The 24701-nt window shown below is 35.9% G+C and overlaps 2 protein-coding genes across 2 annotated transcripts in view; one reads left to right on the top strand and one right to left on the bottom strand.

Moving 5' to 3' along the window:
* LOC149088123 (elongation factor-like GTPase 1) overlaps positions 1-3123 on the top strand; it is a 187995-nt gene extending 184872 nt beyond the window's left edge. Inside the window, exon 23 of the mRNA XM_089244695.1 lies at positions 2854-3123. Coding sequence (XP_089100821.1) covers positions 2854-3042 — 189 coding nt within the window. The 3' untranslated portion in view covers positions 3043-3123. The remainder of the gene's footprint in view (positions 1-2853) is intronic.
* Positions 3124-15209: 12086 nt separating this feature from the next.
* On the bottom strand, positions 15210-24672 carry LOC149088122 (uncharacterized). The gene is made up of 3 exons (XM_089244659.1): positions 24550-24672; positions 21839-22166; positions 15210-18981 (listed from the first exon to the last, which is right to left on the bottom strand). Exons 1-3 carry the CDS (start codon positions 24592-24594, stop codon positions 16286-16288), a joined length of 3069 nt encoding a protein of 1022 aa, XP_089100785.1. The 5' UTR covers positions 24595-24672; the 3' UTR covers positions 15210-16285.
* Between the last annotated feature and the right edge of the window lie 29 nt (positions 24673-24701).

Genomic DNA, 24701 nt, shown 5'->3' with positions numbered 1-24701 from the left:
AGGTTCTTTTATTTTCCGCTAGAGGCACTGCGTGATAAATATTTTTTTTCTCTCTACTAGCATTGTTATACTTAGCAACCTGTTGGTAAATTAACATCATTCTATACAACAATGCTTTTTTAGATGACCTTGAGCAAGGTCAGCTTTCAAGAACAGGGGCGTCGGAACTGTTTCGAACCTGTGGGTGCCCGTCTTGAGATTCATATAGGAAATTTCGATTTTTGAATCAATTCTGTGGGTGCTCGAACCCGCTCTACAAACTTACGTGGGTGCTCGAGCACCCACAGCACCCCCGGCTCCGACGCCACTGTTCAAGAATGTTTTGACATGACATTGAGCTTTATTTGTTTACATTGTAACAATGATTTCCGAAATTTCCCGCGTGCAACAGTTTGGTTTTGTCAACAATACAATTATCGTAACAATAGAGTTTTGAGATAGACAATATGCACACAGGGGATAATTAATATCTTTCAAACGGAACAGAGACATAGAAGAATAAAGGTGAAAAAAAGTGATAAATTAAAAATATTTTATCAGATATCATCGCCCTCTAGGGATAAATTTAATAACTTTTTGTATTTGATTTCAGTTCTGAAGCCAGAAAAATTCCAATTACAGTAATATAGAAGGATACTACAGCGGAACTTCCCACAACGGACGCTCCCAGTTAGTGGCCACCTCCCGTTAATGGACACTTTTTTGAATTACGTCGTCCCCGAGTCATGTAATCATGGTAGGGCATCCATCACAAGGGATTTCCCCCCCCCCAGATGCAACAGAGACCAATATGTGCGAAGGCGAGAGGAAAAAAAACCGGCATCTTGAGATGCTTTTCTTCTCATGTAAATGCACTGATGTTGCGGTGACTGGCGCCAGTGTCGCACATCCGCATTCATCACTGTCCTGCTGACTTCATCTTGAGCACCCATTTGCATCGTACGGGAATGTACATGTGTTAGCGATCATGAAAATTTTGGCTCTAAGCAGGGCCGTCAAAAAATGTGCGATGGTCCTACTGCCCTGAACAGGTTTTTGGCCCAAGAACACTTATTGGGGCCCACTTGAGCACCGAGTCGGAAAGAAAGAGTGGGAGGGTGGGTCGGCGTATAAAAAATTACAGAATTGCGTAAAAATGCTAAAAAAATGTCAAAACAAAGACCAAAGCATATTTGACAAAAATGAATGAAAATTCAGAATTATTCTGTGATGAGAAGAATACTCACTAAATTACACAACATTCAAAATATTGAAACTAATTTCAGAATTAATAGGAATTCGCAATCAATGATAGAAATAATTTCGGTGAAAGTGGAGATCCAAAATTATTTAAATTTCATAATTATTTGAACAAATTTCAGAATTATTGGAAGAAATACTCATGAACTTAATAAGAGTGCGAACTTAAAATGACAAAAAAAAAAAAAATAATTCCAGAATTATACGAAAATTCTGAATTGATAAGAATTACCGTATATACTCGTGTATAAGCCGACCCCCCTCCCCACTTCAGGACCACCAAAATCGCAATAAATTGAAAACCCGTGTATAAGCCGACCCCCAAAAAATCCGTGCATTTCAGAGAAAAAAAAATGCTTATATTTTCATGCAAAATGAATAGCTTGTAGAAATTTACAATCGAAAATGATTCAAACTTTTTAAACCATTTCTTCTGTCTCCAAGCTCATCGTAATCAATCAGATGATCATAAAGGGGTGCGGCATCTTCGTTTTTATCCTCATCTGGGCTGTCATCGCCATTGTCACTTTCAAAGAGCATATCATCTTCAGTTCCGTCCATCGCATTGCGGATGCAACATTTTTTGAAGGATCGGAAGATAATTTCGGTGGAAACAGGAATTCCACGCCTCATGTGCCCATTTGCACACCAGGCCAATGTCAGTTTTCTTCAAGGCACCACTTTATCATCGGAACTCATCCATTCGATCCACAAATCCCTCAAATTGTCTTTGAGAGGCTTATTGATGCTCACATCTAAAGGCTGTACAATCGACGTTAGCCCACATGGTATCAAAGCCAATGATGTTTTCGATTTCTTTGCCTCGGCTTTGACATTATCTGTTCTGTGGGGGTTTGAACATATCCCATACCAATAATGCCGGTTTCTCGAACACTGATGACTACTGATTGCGGGGGTCGATATTTTCTTATCAAAAACTGACCCGAGTATAAGCCGACCCCCCCCCCCCCCCACTTGAGGAACGAATTTTTCTGCAAAAAAACTCGGCTTATACACGAGTATATACGGTATTTCAGAATTATTGATGAAAAAAATTCAAAATTACTGTAACAAAAAAAAAACCTGATCGTTAAATTAACTGTTCAGAATCAGGAATTATACAAAATTCAAAATTAATGGGGGAAATAATTTCCGGATTGTTAGAAATTCAGAAATGAAAATTTAGAATTAACACACAAGACACATAATTTCAGAAAAAAGTATACTAGATATTCACACACACAAACAAATTTCAAAAGTTATCGAAAGGAATAATTTCAAAATTAATAAAAAAAAATTAATTTAGAATTTTTAAAAATTTACATTTAATGAAAAAAGAATAGTTTCATTATTGATGAAAGTAAGAAATTTCAGAACAATAATTCCATCAATGAAATTCTTTAGTGATTTTGCGGTTGGTGGGGGGGGGGGGGAAGGTTCACGTTTGCCCACTTATCTCCAGGGCGCTGCCTACACACGAGTTTGAGGACAGTTGTTTCATCGTGTCGGGCTCTTCTGAGGAATTTCGAATTATTGTATATGGCATGATCAAAATTTAATAATTATTATCACATGAAATATGATTATAATCAAAAAATCGTAATTATCTTGTAGGTTGTTGAGCTCGATCCATTCTGGGTGCCGAGCACGGACGAGGAGTACGCTCACTTCGGAGAGAAAGCCGACAGCGAGAACAGGGCCAGGAAATACATGAATGCTGTAAGGCGCAGGAAAGGCCTACCAATCGAAGAGAAGATCGTCGAACATGCCGAGAAACAAAGAACGCTTGCTAAAAAGAAGTGATGCGATGTCCAGCATACACACACACACATATCCTCGGGATTAAAAGAAAATCATTTCACAGGTGCATGGAATTTATTTTACTCTCATTTTTTTTATTCAATCCAACGAAGAGTCACAAATTTGAGCACGGTTTAGAACAGGGTATCTTCAACCCATGGCCTGTGGGGTAACATTTGGCTCTTTCGCAGCTTTTTGTCATGGCCCGCTGATCATTTTCAGGAAATGATTGAAAACTGAGAAATGATTAATTCTAGAATTAATGAAAGGAATAATTCCGGAACAAATTGATGAAAACTCAGAATTAATGAGAGAAATAATTCCAGAATTGATGACAACCCAGAATTAGAGAAATAATTTCAGAACTGATGAAAACCCAGAATTAATGACAGAAATAATTTCAGAATTGATGAAAATTCATAATTACTGAAATAATTTTAGGATAAAGTGATTTCAGTCTTGGTGAAAAAAAAATTGAAAAATCAATGACAGAAACTACTTCATATTTTTTGATCAAAATTATTTCTCAATCAATAAAAGAATAATTGTATAATTATTGAAAGAAATTATTTTAAGATATATTGAAAATGAATTTCATTTTTTTTTTAAATTACAGAATCATTTAAAGTGATTTCACATTAAATTTAATCTCAGATATAAATAAATTAAATCTAATTTATCAAAAGCTTTTTCAGGATTAGTGTTAAAAGTATTTTCAGAACTAATCACAGCTTTTTTAATAAAAGAAATAATTTCATAATAAGTGAAAGCCTTCAATTCTCAAGGAAACATATTTTCTAAATATTATGCTGAGATGAACTGGGAAAGAAAAGTTGTCTGGTCTTTGCCGGGACTCGAACCCAGGCCCTCTTGAAAACCGGGCAAGCATGCTACCATCTACACCAGTGGAGACACGACCCTGCCTTCCTTATTCACACACTGTGGCCTGAGGCACTGAAGGTAGAGGCATTAGTATTCTCTCTTAACTTCAGCAAATGGCCCTCCAGGTGGGACGGTAGCTTCCCAGCATGATCCAACCCACACTGGTAAAGGGCTTACATCCCGGAAAGGACAGAGCCCAGGGCTTGTCTGGTCTGACAGACAGGTGGGATGGTAGAGAGACATAGACAGCTTTTTTCTCAGCTCACAATATCAAGGGAACAGATATTTTCTTGATATTATGCTGAGGTAAACGCAGAGATAGATCGTGACCATGCTACTTGGTTTGCAAAAGGGCCTGGGTTCAAGTCCCGATAAAGATCAAATGACTTTTCTGTCCGAGTTCTCCTCGGCATAATATCCAGAAAATATGTTTCCTTGATATCTTGGGCTGAAAAAGAAAAAGCTGTTTATCTTTGGCCTTCAGTTATTTTTTGTCACTATTTAACTCGGGCCCACAATTGGCCCCTTCTATTAAGATGTCACAAAATTATTGGAGTTGGTGACCTCCGGGTTTTGTGGAACGTTTCAGTTTGCTCCGCTGTGTCCGAAAGGTTGAAGACCGCCCCTCCCCCCGGTGTAGATGTAAAATACAACAAAATTAACTTAAAGTAAAATTTTACAATTTGTAACGTTCCCTTTGAAAAACATTTGCACACAGACTCTCACAACATTTAAATTGTACTCATGAGAATATCATCCATTCATTGCCAATTTTGTATTTTGATAGATAGATGGCAGCACCTGAACACAAAACATACATAAATGCACAGTTAGATTTCACAATAATTAATTCTGACACTCTTGAAAGTAATGTGGTTGTAATTTGTCTTTGTGGCAATGGACCAGGACTACTACTAAACCACACATGCACCTCGTCCATATTCCTGTGCAGAACCTCTAACGAATTGGTACATGCGGGAATGTGCGTGTACGTATAGTGAAACCTGACGTGAAGTTTGTTTCATATGTGTAGTTTGTTGAACTTCGTTATGTGTAGTGCTGCCATCTTCCACCAGTTTTTCTAAGTATGATTGAAGTGTAATGATTGAATAATTTATCGTTGTAAGGTTGTTGCTCTCTGTGGCGAGAATTTTCAATGGGAAGATCGGCTCGCATTTGCGCCTCGAAGTTGGGAACCACAGGAAACCAACTTCAGCCGGCCACCACTGCAGTGATGGTGGGGTTCAAACCCGGATCCTCGCAATGCGTGTCCGTCATTATGACCACTAGACCACCGCAACGGCAATGGACCAGGACTGTGCATCATTGGCATTAGACACATACCACATGGTGACATAAAGATGATGTGTGCAAAGATGATTTTTGGAAGGAAAATATATTATCGACTTCAGTTATTTTTGCTAAGATAGGTAAAACTGTTCATGTACAGTCTTGTTCAGCATATATATGCTTCAAGGAAGGAAATGAATGATATTAGTGCTTCTGTAACATATTGGTCACCACATTTGCCTAGATTGCAAGGAGGCAGAGGTTTGATTGCCAGCTGAGGCCTGGTTCCTTCCAAAAATGATCTTCACATTGTACCCAGATCTTCTACATTTTTCTCAATTCAATGAGCACTTAGTGCATGTTCGGTGATAACTCCATAGCAATATTTTCTACTGGTTGTAGACGCAAACCACAAACTATGAAAAGTGTCAAACATGAGGATTCTACACAAAGCAGATATCAAAAAGCCTCGCCATACTAAATTTACAAATGTTATTGTTCCTATCTTGTACAGAAGCCACATTATTACCCAATCTATGAGAGCCCCCCTTGTTTAACATAGACATATTATCAAGAGTATTTACTTTTGACAATATGTCTACATTTATACCAAATTTTGTCCTCCATCAGGTTTAGCCTGCTCATGACACAGGCCCTTCATTTGAAACTTTTTTTTTTCTCCGAGAAATTTCACGTTCATTTAATTGAATTATTACTTCTTAACAGTACACCCACCTTGTAAATATTAATCAGCAAAAAAACTGTAGTGGCCCAGATTTCAAGAATTCCCCCTCTCCCAAATTATCTGTGATACATTTACCGCTATCATCATTTTCGCTGCAATGTGCATGAATGAACTATGCACCTGCCCATGTATATATATTTTGTTCAAGTTGCAATAAGGATTTATTTGCAATAGGATTCTTGGAGGTACCCGAGTTCCCTGAGACAAAGTTTATCACTTAGTGTGACAGAGCCTAGATGTCTCTCAGTCCCTATCACTATCGCAAAATATCTGTGGAATAAATTCTGCAAGTTTTTTAAATCTGTTTCTCTCCCATGTTTGGCATCTTTGCAAAGTAGGCAGCAACTGGTCCGTCGCCTCACCAAGTGGTCAGTGCCTCACAACCGAGCAATGTGCAGAGCGGACAGCTGCTTCATGGAGATGCTCGACTTCGGACTCGAACCTTAACGCATCTACTGAATAACTTCATACAAAAAAAATGATAAACAAGAAAATTATCAGAAATATTTGATCATTTATTAACATTTTATCGGAGTAATAATAAGTATAATCTCCATATCGTTACATCAAAAAATACAATATTACAGCTTTTAAAAAATAAAAAAATGCTGTTTAGATATAACATACTCAATACAGAAATAAATGTCTAGAAGGCACTTGGGTTATTTTGTTCTCAAAAAAAAGTCGACACAAGACTAGCTGCAACATTAAAAAGAAAAAAAACATCTATATATTTAAAAAAACAAATAAGAAAAAAAAATGACTACAAAAGAAAGAGAAGATGGTTCTTTCCTTTGATAATGGTCCATTAGATGTCACACATTCACTAGATGGAAGAAATGGCCTTTAAATGCCACAACAAACAATGATTACATGGCTGTGTTGTTCAAAAAAAAAAATACTGATAAAATGAAATGAACTAGTAACAACTGACAAAAGAAAAGTTATAACTAAATATTTAACGTTCTTTTTTTGACTAAATGTTGTCATTTGACCATAACAGAAAAAAATATTAGATATTTCAGAATAAAACATTGTGTCATGCCTACATACATAAAATACCACAAGATAATAAGAGAGATTAACATCGATGTTGGTAAATATATGGGGTGATTATAAAAAAAACTATCCCAACATATGGGCCCCTAGCTATCATACCATTCACAGAAACTGAATGAAATTTTGGCATAAGGTATTTTGAGGTATGCGCTCAAGAATGATAAGGAAAACAACAGTGTCACTCTAACAGTTACGGTTACAGTGAGAAAATTTCAAAAATATCAAATGGCAACACCAAGTTTTTTGTATTGGAATGCGATCTCCATACTGAAAAACACTAAATAGCGTTGGAATGGCACCTGTAGTACGAAAATCCCCGGAGCTAGGCAAGGAAAAAGTAAAAAGGACTTTGCTGTGCACCAGAGCATTAATGTTTGTTTCATTCGTCACACCGTTTCTTCGGCTGAGATCCCAGCCTGATTAGTCCTCCACAAGGTCATGTGGAAAATTTGTGAAACACAATAAAATGCTTTATTTTATGCTGCTTCTCTGTCCTTATTGGTTGTCCTCACTTTTAGCCTATCTACCACCGGTGATTTTCATGCTACAGTTGCCGTTCGAACGCTATTTAGGGTTTTTCACAATGGAGATCACATTCCAATACTAAAAACTTGGTGTTGCCATTTGATATTTTCGAAATTTTCTCACTGTAACCGTAACTGTTAGAGTGACACTGTTGTTTTCCATATCATTCTTGAGCGCATACATCAAAATACCTTATGCCAAAATTTCATTCAGTTTCTGTGAATGGTATGATAGTTAGGGGCCCATATGTCGGGATAGTTTTTTCATAATCACCCTGTATATATATATATAATAATGTAAGTTGTTATTTTCCTGAATTTCATTCATTTGGTGCAGAGAATGTCCAACTTGTTTTCTAAAAAACAATTTTAAATTAGCATAGATGAATGATTTTTTTTAATACTGTTTCGGGCGAGTTTCAAGTGCGTTATTTATAACTGAAGGGTGAAGAAAATAGCTTGGCTCAATTAATTTGGAAAATAATGGCAAATTAGGCCTTATAAGCAGCTTTCTTTCGTGACCCAAAACGATAATTATTGCTACGTGGCCCAAAAATGGGAAATGTTTGGCATCACAGAGAGCAAAATGCTGCAGCAAGTACTATATGATTACTGTTGTTCATATATAGTAACTTCCGTCTAGATAGCACTCCATCACCTTTAGGAATTAGACCTTGCTCTGAAATTAATGTCTGAGAGCTAATAACCCTAACATAAACAGTACTGGTTTTCCACCTGACTCACCATAGGTTTTCAATAGGTTATGATTGTGAACATTAAGAAAATTATTGGCATGTTGGTAACTAGTACCCTCATTATAGAATTAGTTACAATGGGGCTTACAACCACGGTGGGGAGCAAGTAGGTCCCCGACAGACAGCGGCTAATTCCTCAGTTTATTGAGCCACATACTTGTTCCATATCACTAGATCAAAGCATCAAAATGAATGCTCACCGTGGCTTGACTGAGTGCAATTTTGTACCCAGTTGCAAATATGCTTTCAACATATTAAAGCACGATTAAATGGTTCTATTGGTAACCTTAATGGATCTGTTTTACAGTTTTCAATTAAGGGCATAAAGAAAACTTTTTTCACTTTGACAGGTGGGAATGAAAGAGGCTTTTAACTGACAAGACTGGATTCAATACCATTGACTAGTTATTAGGTGAAAATGATTACAAATACATTATCGTGCTGTAATAAAGCAGTGGTAAGCATCTTATTAAAAAATTACAGTAACAACGAATGACTCAGTATTACATACACACATCTACCAACAGTATCATAAAAATATGATGCAACAGACTCGTATCTGTGTGCAAGAATTTCCAAATCTTTGTAATAAGTTTGATATTGCATACAGTACAGATTCCACCGAAAAAAATAAATGCGTAAAAAGTAATAGAGATATAAAAAATGTATCTAACCAGATCTGTAAGTTGCATATATATGTTTTAAATGACTGCTTATGTCACAGCTGCCAACTTTGAAGAATGAAAATTAGGGAGATTTTTCCATGAATATATAAAAATAAACCTGTTGTGATTTTTCCCTCTACAATCAAGTGAAACCATACTGAAAAATTCTGGTGATCTAAATCCGCACTGAAGAATCTATTAACTAAGAGGACTAAAAAAATTGTAGCTGAATGGGATTATTGGTTAGCTGAATCAACACTACTGGTAATAGGCCAAAATATTTAAGGTATATGTGTAGGTTGATTTTTCAATTATTGCTCAGCAGCTTTTTAAATTATCGTCTACACTCAAACTAAAATTATGCCAAGAAAAACTCGACATCGGGACAAAAAACAGGACCCATAGTCATTGCACACGTCATCTTGTCGATTTGGCAATTGTAAAGTCAGATTGATTTAGGCTATTTTATAAATTTGATCATGCATTTCACAGTGATTTGGCAAAGTAGTAATTGACAATGCAAATGCTGGTTGCCACCATGACACTGAAATGTTGCTCATTGAACATCATTTAGTGGGGGGGGGGGGGGTGCTATGGAATTTTTCTGGGGCGTTTAAGTTTAATTTTACAATAAAAATTTGGGAGATAGAGCTAAATTTTGGGAGAGTTGGTAGCCATGACGTATACAAAAAGTACAGAAAAATGTAAATTCCTTAATTAGCTGTGGAAATGATTTAATATAATTATTAAAAATAAAATGACCAGATAACTTTGTTTCCATGGTATTTTCACAAGCTCAAGACATATACACTCACACAGTATACCTAGAAAAATAATATAAATGCTTTTTCAAGTATTTTCATGCCATTAAATGCACCTTCGAAGTAAAACCCAAGGTTTATAAGCAATAAGAACAATAATAACAGATACACATATATATAATTTCATCAACATAAATATACATATTATCAACTGAAAGAAAATATTTTCCTAACCAATCAATCAAACTATATGTACATTTTTGATTACATTTTCCACTAGCAAACATGAACAGATAACATATAGGAAGACATTATTTTGGGCATAACTGGGCATGGATAATTTTCTGTATCAAGTGATTTAAAAAAAAAGCAATCTGGTAATAATATTGTCTAATGAGGGTTCACAATATACCCTTCAGCGCAAGTCAGTTATTTTGTCATTATAAAATGTGCCGGCATTCTGATTTGGCGCCCTTTCACCCATCACATCATTTACAGTTAATAAACACTTTATAAAATTATGAATATGAGAGAAACAATCACTGTTGTTAGTTCCATAAGGCACATTTTTTTCATTATAGAAATCATTTACAGTGGAACCTTAATTAATCGTCTCTATCAATCATGGCACACTGCCCTTTCACCGGTGCAGCATAGTGTATGACGGTAACTGTTGACCTCTATTAAGGGGCCAACTCTCTAGAGGTTAATTTTTTTCTGATAAAAATAAGATGCCCCCCTCCACCAATTTAACAGAGGTTTTGGTGTAGAGTAGAACCCTGATTAACTTAGAGCAGTGGTTCCGAATCTTTTTTCCTCATCCTGCTCCCCCAGTGCAATTCAATTTACTTTCCTGCGCTCCTTTGTATAATGTGTTGACTAGTCAAACCTCATTGATGGTTCACTCTTGTAGGAGCAAAAATATGACCTCTGTAAGCGAAGTGATCCGATAAATGGAGTTAGCCATGATCTCGCTATATATTCTCCTCCATTGATGCACTTATGAACATAAAACAAACTTTTTGTTATTCAAATTAGTTTAGTCTCTGAAATTTACTAATTTAAATTAAATAATACAAATAATTGTATATATATATAATTATCTTACTTTTTCCATCATAAGACCATGGAATATCGCTAAAGCCCAAGATAAGGTCATTTTGACTGCAGTAGACTTTTATAGTTTTGTGTTTAAAACTATCTCGGTAATAATTGAAAAATGGTTCAGGACATTGAAGTGTATTGAAAGGAATAAGAATTACATTTATTCAACAAATAATTATTAATCAAAATTACAACTTAAACAATTATATCCATGTTTACATAAAAGATGAAAGCTTTTATAAATGTTAGTTTTTAAAATTAATTTGTGTTTTTCAAAGATTTTGAATACGTTTTTATAATAATTTCTTAATGATTATAAATGAAAGCATTATATAGGCTGCACTATCTACCAAAACATTGTCTATGAACAATGAAAATGGCATAAAAAATATCATTTTCATGGCACACATTAACACCTAATTCACCATTTTCTACAGAAAAAAAAAGTAATTTAGTCTTCAAAATTTACAGAAAAACACAAAATTGAAAGGAAAGAATATATGAAGAAATTTATTTCAATATAAAAATAATTAAGAGGTCAACTTTTTTTGGGGCCAAATTAGACATGCTCTGCCCTCTTCATGTATGCCCACTTGGATATGACCTGGAGGCCCCATGCACATATAGGGTCCCGTTGTAGACTAAAATTGAAAAAGTAGGCTATAATGTTTACTTTCATAACAGAAAAAAAATCACACATGATTGTAAATGATCTGCGACAAATGGATACACATTAACATATTGGAGGTCTCTGCCTCAGGGTTCCTTTCTATCTTGAAGCCAGGATCCTGTGCTGAAGGTCCATCAGCCTCCCTTATATAGGATGGGCATACTCTGTTGAATAGCAGGGAAACCATTTATGATTGAATGTTGAGCTTATCGTGTACATTATATGAATAATTGTGATTTCTATGAAAATTAAATTGTTGAGGCATACTTTCATAAAAGTGACCCCCCCCCCTTAAGCGGAGTGGGGAGACACATTATCAAGATTTAAATAATATAATAGTGCCATAGAAGACAATCATTATTTTAAACAGTAACTTGGTAAGCAGCTAACAAGGTTTGGCTGTATTTGTCAGAAAATTTATGTTTTTTTTAATAATAATAAATGCTAAATAGTCATAAATGCTTGTTTAAATCTCCGGTTTGACCGGTTTCCTGTTATAAACCATGCTGTACCAGTGAAAGGCGCAGGTGACCAGTAAACTTTGGTCTGGTCACGTGCCTTGGTCAATAGAGTTTATAATATGTATTATTAGTTTGTCACTCAATCTCTCTACAACTTCAAACTGTTTGATAACCTTTGTAGTACATATAATTTTTCTTTGTATTTCATCAACTATAATCAACAAATTTCAGCAACTACATAAACACCGGAAAAAACTGTTTCATGACACTCTCTTAAAGCACTTAACTTGCTGAATTGTTGAATAAAATTTCCTTGCATATAAGTAACACGAGACAAACTCAAAGCTGATTCCATTGCCATTACTGTAATAATGGGACAATTTTGGTTTTATGGAAATCGTGATCATTTAAGTGATCAAAATTTAATAAAGTTCCTTCCTCACCTTAAGAAAAAAGTACACTTCTCTCAAAAATATTCTTATTCTCTCTTGTGCTAAAAGATGGTGACTTATATGACACAGAATATATCCTATATATGAATAAAGAATCTGGAAAGATTTGGAATTAGGCAGAAAAATATGACTATCATATAAACGTGTCTAAATCTTTTGTGCGTTTAAAGTATGTTTCATTTTGATTCATAGCTATCTTGCATCACTCCACAACAAATGAGCTTTTTTTGGATAATATATGTGCATAATAATGCATCATATATGTCAGTAATATGAAGTAAGTAGTTCGAGATAACCCATCCTGTTAATTCAGTTTTGGCTGAGGAAATAAAATGTGGAGGAAACAGAAAAATACAGCTCGTACTAGTGAGCAATATAATGATCCTTGGGCTGTGATATGTTGAATGGTATGTAGATGTCTGACAGGTGGCTGTATTTGTGCTGCACAGTACAGAGATAATCATTCATCTGTTTTGCATGGGAAAATATACTAACAGTGACAAACTTAGTGTTAATGCTCTGGAGATGATATGGCCCACTGGTATTCAGATGGTAACCAGTTATCTGATTATCCAGATGACACTAATCAAGTTAGGAAAAAATGAATAGAGAATAAAATATTCTGACAAAACAAAGACATCTTACTTTAAGGATGTAGCTCAATAATAATATTAAAAAAAACAGATGGGGGGGGGGGGGGAAGCGATGCAAGATACTATCTACAACATATGACTGAATGTTGATCATTAGACTAGTTATACTTGTGAGAGTTCTTATCAGGTTGATTCTACGAAGAATTCCAAATCTTTGGAAACATACATCTGATATTCACTTGATCCAAAACCATAACAATAAGAAAAAACATGAATATACAATGTTCAAGGAACGTTTCATAAGTAAGTTTTGCTTGTTTTTGAACATTTTTGATACAGTTACCAATGATGGCAATAAATTATTCACACTGCACAATCATCTTGAAGAAATCTCATCCCTAAAACATTCAGTATCCTACAACTTGATAATATTCATGGCATCGTATGTTGGACCCAGTATATTGTTTTCAAAGTGACGTCTTGACTGAGGTAAAACTGGCACCACAACCATCTCACGGAAATTGGCATTAATGATATCGTTGATGCTTAGTAAATAGCAATGGTTACCTGTCGCACACATTTTACGTTCTTTGACCATATTCCTCGACATTGTTGTGATAATATTGCTTTCAATTCGATTTGCTAGCACTCTGAACTTTAACTCTTAAACCTCATGCCATGCATTTAGGACACTCTAAACACGTGTCTTTTATTTTTGACCTACTGGGAGTCATTCCTCTATTCAGCAACCTCTTTATGAAACACCCCTTATATAATATAACAAAATATTCTTACCGATAACTCAAGCAGAGATACTCTGAATCGACATTGTCTGGAGCACTATGAACCACAAAAATAAAGGCAAAAACAGAACCATGATTCCATATTATTAAAAAGTGCATTCGGGGGGGGGGGGGGGGGGGAAATTGTGAAAATTATTCTAGAATCTATCTTTTTTGGAAAGTTTCAGATTTTTTTCGAATCACAACAAAATCTAGAGATAACGAGTAGTCAAATATATATATTCATGTAAACTATGACTTAAAAGATTGTAAATTTTCATCGAGAACAAACATACATGCACACAGGTGCTACAATCATATTGCTATATTTTCGACATGAAGGGATTGACCGGGAGTGCATCGGTTTATTGCATATCATATAAATAGCTCCAAAAGTAAATTTTTAAAACTTTCACCATTATAAACATTGAAAACATTTAGAATGCAAGAAAAAATTTTGCATCACAAGTTGCAAGTCCAAATCACTAATTACCATAATTTTCAGCACAGTCAACCTGTTAGCTGATCCACACAGAAATAAAAATTACAAAAAGTTGTCATTATTTGCGGAATACTGACTAATTTAGGAAAAAGTCTAACAGTATCAATACATTACATGAAAAGTGATAAGAATGTGACGATCACTTATCAGATTTTTAATCATTGCTCAATCACAATATTTCCCACTATTATCCCAGTAAGATTTAATAGAATTTCATGTGGGGTAGGTTTTTGAAGGAGTGTCATCATTCATATCGTAGTTCTCATCACTAGATAATATGTCACCCCATTCTTGGATGGAAACATTTTACCACATATTGATCCTACCTTCACATCAGAAAAGGGGTAAGCACAAAAATTCCTGAAATTAAGTTGTTTCATTAAAATGATTGCATATTACAAGGTCAGTAAAGACAAGAATGGAGTTAAGTGCGTAACTACTGTATTCAGTTTCTGAAGATGTCCATAACAATAACCTGACCACCCCTAGCATTCAAAAGAAAGCAAAACATTTTTTCCTCATCCTGTAAAATTTAATTTTAGTGCATCAATGCCTCAATTATTTCCCGATCCAACATTGTCTACTGCAATATTTCTTTTAAAAAACTTGTTTTTCCTATTTGTGTGTATCATCAGGGTCTGTCCAGTCGAAATTCGGACCTGTTTTCCAGACCCTTACAAAATACAAGTTAATGAAATGATGTATATAAATTTAGCATTTCATTTCTTTTGCGATAAATTAACTAGATTGTTTCGCTTTCCAGAAAACATTAATGACCATTTTCACAAGAACAGGATCCTGCAAAAAAAAGTCTGGACATGTTCCCTGATCATACTTTGCTGCCACCCAAACTTCAACTTTGCACATTGCTTCTAATGAAAAAGACAGTGATACCTACATCTGAATACTGTTTTTTTTTTTTTTTGAAATTTTGCCAACTATCTGGTCACTAAATTCAGAACAGGCACGTTGCATACAATGAAAACTGAAAGGTAATCTGCAATTGGCAAATCTCCAACTTTTAACGGTAGATATTTAACTGGATTACACACCAAAAATTATGGTACTTGAGATACGGTTTAAAAAAAAAAACCAGCAAAATTCCTCTCTTTTTTACTGTCAAAGATACATTTACCAGGGTCAACAACATATAGAGCTTCATATAAGAATAAAAGATATGTAGCAATACATAAAAAAATATAAGCATCAATAACACATCAATAAGCAGGTCTCTTGCAAACATGAACATAAGTAGTTTACCACATCAAACAGTCATAGCCCTCCACATCCTGGAGGTTGGGAGGCCCCCTTCCTTTACAATGAATTTATAGTGCAAAAACTAAAAAAGGGAAGGATCCCCTCTAATGTGGGGGGCCAAACAAACAAAAACAGTCTAAATGAATTTTAAAAGTTATAACAGTAAGTATATGTGTCCTTCGGAAATAGCACTGCATAGCTGCCGAATAAGTGTTAAATCAGAAAACTGACAGCATTTTTGTTTTAACATATCTGAAATGCATATGGGAAATTCACAAACATAACAAGAAGGAAATCGACCATGCTCACTGGCATAGTTAAATGCTGAATCATTCACATATTTCATCAAAGATCGATAGCAATTCCATGGGATGAAACACTATTATTCAATAACAATACCTGTATTAAAAATCATTTTCTTGCACAAAAAGCAACAGTCAAAGCACTGAATCCGTCAGGTAACCTGCCGATTTTCTCTTTGGACAACAAGGTGAAACTGGCCAACTTTATATTAATGATTCAAAAACAAAACATGCACAGCTCCAGCAAAATTTTTGCAGCTGCAAATTAGTTGGCCTATTCTGATCGCAAAACATTTCAATTTATCACTCATCCTGCAGTTTGAAAAAAAACTAGCTTCAGTAAGATTAAAAATATAAAATATGAAGAACCTAAAACCATGCAATGTGGCTTGAGAAGAAACGAAAGTCAGTTCCGATTAATTCCCACCCAGTTCTGTGAAAATTAATACTTAAGGAAACAGTCGTAATTAGACATGCTATCTTCCCTTGCCATTGAACTACTTATAACTGGATCATCAGTCAACAGCAGCGGGTTGATGTCCTCGATTTGAGCAACGCCAAATGGATCTTTCGAAAGGACCGTATCTGTTTGTGGAAGACAATATTCTGGTAAGTAATCACACATTTTGACGCATGAATCTGGTATTTTTGCAATGACAGAATCTGACATCCATTCGATGTCGTTTAAAGGCGTGTCTTGATTACTCCCATAATCAATAGCATCTGGAGCAGGAATATTAAACATTTCGTCCAGAATTTCACTGATTTCTTTATCGTTGATAGTCTTCATGGATGAATCTTCAACATTTCCTGCATCCGTATGTACTTTATCATCGGCAAATGGCAGGGAATTTGATAATGATTGCGGAATACCAGGATATAAAAATGAGGGTGAATTTGATTGAAAATTCACGTAATCCGTAGCAACAGTTGCCGGACTTGGACTAGTAACCCCAGCTGCCATCTGTGGATTCGGCTCGTTAGTCATGATAAAAGAGAAAGAAGTTAAATCACCAGATAGAGGATAAAAAGGTTGGTTTGGATCCACAGAAGCAGGTCTGTTTGTAACAGGGATCAAATTGGGTGTTACAGAATTGCCGTAGCAATTAACGGTGCTTGTATAAGATGTAACGAAAGAATTATTGTTTGGTGCTGGATGCAATTCCGCTGCTTCTGTAGCAGGTATGAAAACGAAAGATGGTTCCTTGATCGAGCTGAATCTCTCTGGCTCATTTGAGAACACTGGTGGCGTGGAAAAATTCTCATTTACTGTCATATTATCTGTAAGGATTTCAGAAGCCTCATTACGAGAACCATGACTAGCTATGGTATTTTGTGATGGATCTGTAAGAGAAGTATACTGACTAGAAAAGGTATTGTTCAGTACTGCGTTTGTATCTGTTGCGGAGGAAGAGACAGGTCTGGTGTTCGGTACGGATGGGATTCGTTTTTCAGTATTGATATTTTTCAAAACTTCCTCAGACAAATTGTTGTTTGATTTCTTGTATTTCTTCGCATCTAAGACCATATTATGAACTTTAAGCATGTGGCGTCTGAGATGAGACATTCGTTTGTATGAGCTGTTGCAATGACACTTGTATGGCCGCTCATCACTGTGATGTTTCATGTGCCGTTTCAGAGCATTTTTGACCTTGAAAGTTTTCGAGCAAAGATCACACGAGAAATCACGCTTTTCAGAATGGACATAGGCAGTGTGCTCATTCAAACCACTCTTTTCATAGAACGATGCACCACAAATCTCGCAAACGAAATTTCTAACGCTCCTGTGAAGCTGAACGTGTCGTTTTCTATTAAACTCGTACTTGGTTGAGTAATCACAATATGGGCAATTGAACAACTTAGTGCTCTGCTTGTGAACTTGAACGATGTGCCTGACAAGACTATCCTGCTGATGGAAACATGCCCCACACTCACAGTGGAATTTTTTCACTACAGTGCTCTCTGAAGAATTCCTTAAATTAATCAGTTTCTGGTGACTCATGCACGACATATGCTTTGTCAGAGATGTTTTACTCAAGAAGCTTTTCTGGCACACGTCGCAGTGTAATGGTTTCTCTTTTGTATGCATCCGTTGATGAATCAAAACATGCATTGGCCGCAGGAAAGCTTTGTCGCAAAAATTACAAGCAAACTTCCTCACTTCAGCATTTTTGATTCTGTGAAAACGTCTGCGGTGTCTGAGCAGGAGTCGCTTGCTCGAAAAACTTGCATTGCATGGTAAGCACTTGTAGCGCCTGTGTCCCAATTCGTGCATCTTGTAATGGATATAATATTTGAAATGTTTCCTGCAGATTTTGCACACAAAATTTCCCTGCCGAAAGCTGCCAGGTTGGAATTTAGAATGTAGACCTTTATAAATTTGTTTCATGCGCTTGACGTAATTGCTGCATTTCCCGGTGACACAGTGCAGTTTCAAATGACTCAGCAATAACGACCTTTTGGAAAATATTTTCAAACAGTAACGGCATTTTAAACTACTCTTGAGGTTATGAATGTACTTAATGTGCTGGTTCAGCGAGGCCCTGCTTATGAAACCCTCTGCACACGTGTTACACTTCACACTCCTGTGCGTTTCTAAATGCTTCTGTAAATTATTAATACTATGGTACGCGACATTACAGATTTTACATTTGTACAGAGTCACTTGTACAGCCGAATTTTTGGCCTGCTTCATAAAAACGCAGCATGAATGAGATTCGAAAGATTGAATAGAGTGAAAAGGCCTATGGCAGAATTGGCAAGACATATAAGGCACACACTTTTCTGAATTCGTCTTAAGGGTAACGTTACGGCTATATTTATGTTCTTCAACGGAACTTGACTTTTTTAATGGCTTATGAGGCCTTTTCTGACTAGTGTTTGGAACGGTTTTATCGAATAATGTATTGCCGTTGCATGCTATTTGACTGGTACTTACATCGAGCGATGGGACTTCATAATTGTTGGTGCGGATGGTTCCCTCTGTAATACTGCAGGAACCGGAACCAGAAGGAACCAAGCTACTTATGACCTTGTTACAGAGGACGATATCTGCTACATCTTGTAATATATCGCCAGTTTCTTCGGTTAAGTAGATAGGAGATTCTGATAATACTGGACTAGACCATACACTGTCATCTGCGGTAAACAAGAAAATACTTTTTGCTCAAAAGAATGACACATAAGTGCCTAAACGGTACTTGCATATTATCCAGAACCTGTTTGGCAATGACTTGGCAAAGTAAAAATTGCCAACAGTTGTGACATTTTTTCGTTTCATACTGTATGCCAGCGCATAATAACGCATGCAAAAAAATGAGGGCTTGAGAGATAGCACCCAGACTTTTTTTTCTTTTGATAACTAAATATTTTGAGAGCCAAGCATATGTACTTTGCCTGAGCTAGGTATTTTAGGTGCCATTACCTATATTTTAGTCAATCTGACAGTTGGAATTTGCCAAGCCCTCATCACCAGTTTTTCTATTTGGGGTAGTTTGTGGTTTTCGGCATGCTGGATGTGAAACAAGGTTTTGATATCATTCAACTTTCAATATTTAGGAGACTTTCTGGATACTATGCTCAGACAAACTTGAGAAAGAAAAGTTTGTTATTGGTGATGGGAATGGAACTCAGGTTCTCTTATGATTCGGGCAAGTAACCAACACAATCATAAAGAAGGATGCAATGTCACTACCCAGTGCATCACACTACTACGTATTATCGGAAGGAAAAGAAACTTGTGGCTCTTTGGTGTGTTGGTTAGAGCATTTTCCCAGATTGCAAGGACTCCCAGGTTCGATTCCAGTATTTGAAAATTACAGAAAATAGGTTTGAGTTTTGTAGAGAAAAGTGGATTGATAGGTATGACAACTACATTTTTGACATAAAGTCTTTATTATTATGTAAGGTGGTCTCGGCCATAAGGTGATCTATAACCATTTCTGTGTTAAAACGTCTATCTAAAGTGATTTAAAGCTTTTCAGAAGCTAAAGTGATCAGAAAAAGTTCAGTCCCCCTCACCCCCCCTGTTTCTTTTAGGGTGCCTATATCAAGAAATTTTAAGAACAATTACTAAATGACACAAAAAACCAACGTTCTCTATTCCATTACCCTACCAAAGAGTTTCTCTTTGAAAAAACACCTGAACGACATTTAAAGGGTTCAAGCTAATTACATGGCATCACTAACAACAAATGGCAATTGAGATGTCAAAACTGAGAACAAAAGTACTGAAATGAAGCAAACAATGTAATGTTGGGGGGGGGGATTGGCACCCCTGGTGGGAATCCCATGGAGTCTCTCTCATGGTGTATAATGTTACCCAAAACTGTTAAGAACTTGCAATATTTCATTATTGTATGTTTTTGTAAATTTGTTTTATGTTTTCCCACAGAACGATATCTTAGATTCTTAGAGGTGTTTTCAATGATAATTGGTTCCTGTGATCCAGCTGGGGAGTGGGACTTATGTCCTTATATACTGCATGTGAACTATGATCTCATGCTCTCTTTCTACCATTGTTTTCATTACAGTAACTAACTCAAGTGCCATTGTTCACTCTGTTCTTTCGTGATGTCAAACGAGATGATCTAACTAAATTGTCACCAAGTTTTTCAATGATATTCATTTCATCAGATCTTGCCACAGATGGCTGGACTGGTATCGTGAAGGACAATGTGTGCAATCTTCACTCTAGTGTTCCCATTGATCGTAGTTTTCAATTCAAAACTTTTTGTTCCATCGCCCCCTTTTCAGAATTTTTTCTTTCATCACCCCGCAACTCAAGAGAACTCACTTGATCCTATGTCATACCCATAGCTTCTATTGCCCCCCCCCCCAGACCATTCCATCGCCCACCAGCGGGTGATATTTCCCACTTTGGGAAACATTGCTGTAGATTGATGTCACTTGTGGTATATATATATTCTGGTACCCGATGGCTTGAGATTGCAAGGAGACATCTACATGATCAACTGAAGCGATTGACCTTTAGCTGACATTGGAAACATGTCTGAATAGATGCAGCAAGGCAGTATATAGATATACAGACTGCCTCCATCTTTTCGTGCCATCAACACATTTAGATGTGTGGGAAGGTGAAAACAAGCTGTTTTTGAACTCCCAGACTGTAGAAATCATAATATTTGTGAGATTGTAAAATTTCTCTTTGTCTGTGATATTATAATCACATTGCTCTAAGAAATTCATAGATAGAAATGCTAAATTTTTGAAAGAAATTAATTAGATGTAAAATTTAATACTTTGATGTAATAAATACAGTCAGGTGGAAAAATTTTAATGTTTTCTTTTCTTCATGTCATCTGTGAGACATTTTCTTTGGGGGGAAAAAATTAAATGAACTTGGATACATTGAATTGGTGCAACAATTCTGACCCCCCCCCCCCAACAATTTCTCACTCTGACCCTGTTTTCCATTGTTCGATGAATATCTTCGTTTTCCCCCCCTGAAAACAGCACCCATTAGTGTTATATTTCAGTGCTCTCAAATTAATTTAGATATTGTCTGAATATGTAGAAATCACAGGAAGCCGAAAGCTTGTGCACCAAAGAACGCAATACGCACCAGGGTTGGCAAAAATCCAGATTTCTCTACACAACCGGTTTAGTGTTTCCAGATTGATCTTGTTGTGATATTTTTCCTTAGAAATAATGGTATTTGGCTCAGGTTCTGGATAATACATAAGTACTGCATAAACCAGTGCTTGACAAATCGAAAAAAAATTAGGTGCCAGTTGAAAGTATTCAGATTAAGTGTATTTTTCCCCCACTCTAGTAATCACTGACAAAAGACTTTAGGCTCCAATACAAATTTTTAGTCAACCTAGAATTTGTCAAACTTTGGTACAAACTGACATTTTCACAAATTTTCCTTTCATTAACAGATTTAAAAATCCAAATATCATGAAAGTAAAAAACAATAATATCACAGCGTTAAAACCTGGAGGAAACAGAAATAACCAATCATCAAACATACCTAAAGGTTCCTTGCCGAGATACATGGTGGAATCATGAAGAATGTTGTTTGCATCACGGAATGTGCAATTAAGTGACTTGGAGATGATATCAAACGGTACTCTACAAGTTTCCCCCTGAATCTTGTCAACAGATTTGATTGCGTTGTTGCCTTGTTCTTCTGCCGGATGATGTTCTTGATTCCTAAATGTTAGTTCCTGTGAATTACCAGCCTCTAGCTCATCTGCCAAGCAGCTGGATGCAAATGACTGTAGGAATTCTTCCAAGCAATTACCATTTTCATCTCTTTGATCCAAAACTGCTTCAAGTGCTTTATGGATGGTATCACACTGAAGAAAAAAATCAAAATCACACAAGATTTATTGATTTATTGATCTAAATCAAATACAAAAGCCTCCCCCCAAATAAATAGTTTTGTATATAGGTGTGAGTAGAGATGCGAGGTGAGAATATTCTCAGGGAACGAGAGTATTATGAGAATATTCTCCTGGATGGGAAAATTTAAGAATAATCAAGAATATTAATTTTTCTTTTAAATAATTTAAATTTTTTTACTAATTTTGTTTATATTATGAAATATATCCTAAGTCAGTTTTCATTGCCTGAAACATTTACAACAAAGCAATTTCTGGTATAATCACCCCCGAATGACAACTTTTAGTTCGAGAATATTCTCCTGGTCATGATGAGAGGTTTTAAAAGTTTGGCTATAAAGATTTTAGAGACCTTCAGATGGAAACCTTAAACAGTTATTAAAAATTTTATAAATTTTCAGAAATTTGTTCAAAGCAAAACGTAAAATTCAAAGTTGCTGGACAAAGGAAGCTATTGTTATACAATCACCTTCATTCTAAGATACAGAACTGTTGTTTTCTTCAATGTACATATACTTAAATTCTGTGTCACTTCCATTTCTTTGCAAGTTGTGTTATTCAGCCATATTGGTTTTGTTTTCTTGCCTTTAGACTTTAATATTGTGGGCTACAAACTTCAATATTCCCGGTCTTCTTGACGGAAAGAGAGATAGGGGACAGACAGACATGACTGCCCAGAGAGACCATCTTGGGATGGTTTGCACTCTTTCCCAAAGGGATGGATGGTCTTGGAGAGGAGATAGGGGACAGAGAATATTCTCTTAAAGGACTACTATTATAAATTACCAGAGAATATTCTTATCGTAAAATAATAAGAATTATTCTCAAGTTATTTATAGAGATTTGGTCTTATTTATTATAATGCATGTTAATACAAATACTCTTGAGAATGCTCTCTGGAAGGACTATTATGATAAATAACTAAAGAATATTCTCATCGAGGACAATCATTGATAACTTTTGTTGCCCCACAGTAATTTTCTGCACACAAGGGACTGGGACCTACAATTAATTGCAGATTCCGAACGGCAGGATTGTTTTTTATACTCATCGAGAGGTTGGTGCGCTAACTCCTCGTTGGGGGGACTCCCTGCAGTAAAGGTAAGGAAAGGAAGAGCACTATCTCTCACACCTAGAGATGTAAAATTCTCGACAATAATCTTTAGGAGAATTTTATATCTATAGGTGTGAGATAGTGTCCTTCCTAAGCTTTCCTTACTAATTAGTTTAACTATTCTTACCTTCAGAGAGTAATGGCCTGGAATTCTCAACTGAGGTGTCAGGGCCAGGATGGCTCGATTATGCTCAGTATTTTGCAGTAAGGGGGATTGAGCTTTTACACAATTAATTTAGAAACAAAATTTCCAATGAAAAGCCTTATGGATCTAAACTTACCATCATAGGATTAGAGTTTTCTTGGCGAAAAGACCTGCTAGATAATGCAGTTGCAACATAGACTAACCCACAGAACTAACGCAAATGCCCGAAAAAAGTTGCTAAATTTCCAAATAGTTGTTTAAAAAAATTATTCACCTTTTCATTCATCCAATCGTCGGTCACAGTACAGCTGGTGAGCATATTGAGTGAGCCAGTGACCATATAAGTGACACATTGAGTGAGTAACCTTATGAGCACCAAAGTAGAATGTTTTGCATAGTTCTGAAACAAGCCCTTGGCTAACTGGAAATGTTTGCAAACATTCTAATAATAGAGGTTTCTACGCCTTTTCTTAAAATCCTTCCAGTACTGATTGTTCTGCGACGTTCGTAGCAGATTTCAGTATATTCTGCTCTGGGGGTGTATGAGTGAGCGATTCTCTCACTCTTGATCATCTGCTCATCCACTCACTCACTATGTCAATGAATTATTGTCAGTGAGTTTTCCAATGGTGAATTTTCATTGATGAATTTTCCGCACACTGTCTTCAAGTCACAAAGTACTTCAATTTCATGGCCTAAAGACCATAAACCTTCATTTCTTCCGGTATCTAACAATGGCATCATTATAACAATAGAAATTAGTAATCATGGTCGCGAAATCGTTTCTCGCAACTCCTAGAAAACAATCTAACAAGCTCCATCCCTATGAAATCTAGATCCCTTTTTTGTATACAAGTGGTTTTGCTATAGAATCCAATAACTGAGTGATAGATCCAATCTGAGTTTTACACAGTGATGATTACTTGGATGGCGTAATATATTGTAGTGCTAATGATGCAATGAACTTCTCCAAGAGATAAACAAAACAAACTGAGTAAGATAGATGTAAATAAATAAAATCAAAAATCTCTAGTGTCAATGGCAAAATTTGACAAGTAAGTTATTAGAAAAGAACTTACTTGAACATTTATTTGTCCGATCCCACTGTCAAGCGCGTCTGCCATCGCGTAAGCTTTTTTTTTAAAATCTATGTCATTAAAAACAATTTTGACGCTGATCGTTTACAGAAGCGATGTTGAAGTGAGCTAACGAGGATTTTCTGATAAGGAAA

The sequence above is a fragment of the Pholcus phalangioides genome, unplaced genomic scaffold, assembly GCF_987345545.1.
Source record: "Pholcus phalangioides strain wild (caught in Gottingen) unplaced genomic scaffold, Ppha-v1.0 ptg000003l_1, whole genome shotgun sequence".
In the NCBI taxonomy this organism is placed as follows: Eukaryota; Metazoa; Arthropoda; class Arachnida; order Araneae; family Pholcidae; genus Pholcus; species Pholcus phalangioides.
The sequence above is the reverse complement of the archived record's forward strand: the minus strand, read 5'-3'. Positions and strand labels throughout refer to the sequence as shown.

What these genes read in the sequence shown, in the direction of transcription:
- LOC149088122 (XM_089244659.1), bottom strand. Translation starts at nt 24,594, where the DNA reads ATGGCAGACGCGCTTGACAGTGGGATCGGACAAATAAATGTTCAA. An exon ending in TCGGACAAATAAATGTTCAA is followed by an intron (nt 22,167 to 24,549) that starts GTAAGTTCTTTT and finishes TTTTTTCTTCAG; the next exon opens with TGTGATACCATCCATAAAGC. An exon ending in TCTCGGCAAGGAACCTTTAG is followed by an intron (nt 18,982 to 21,838) that starts GTATGTTTGATG and finishes TGTTTACCGCAG; the next exon opens with ATGACAGTGTATGGTCTAGT.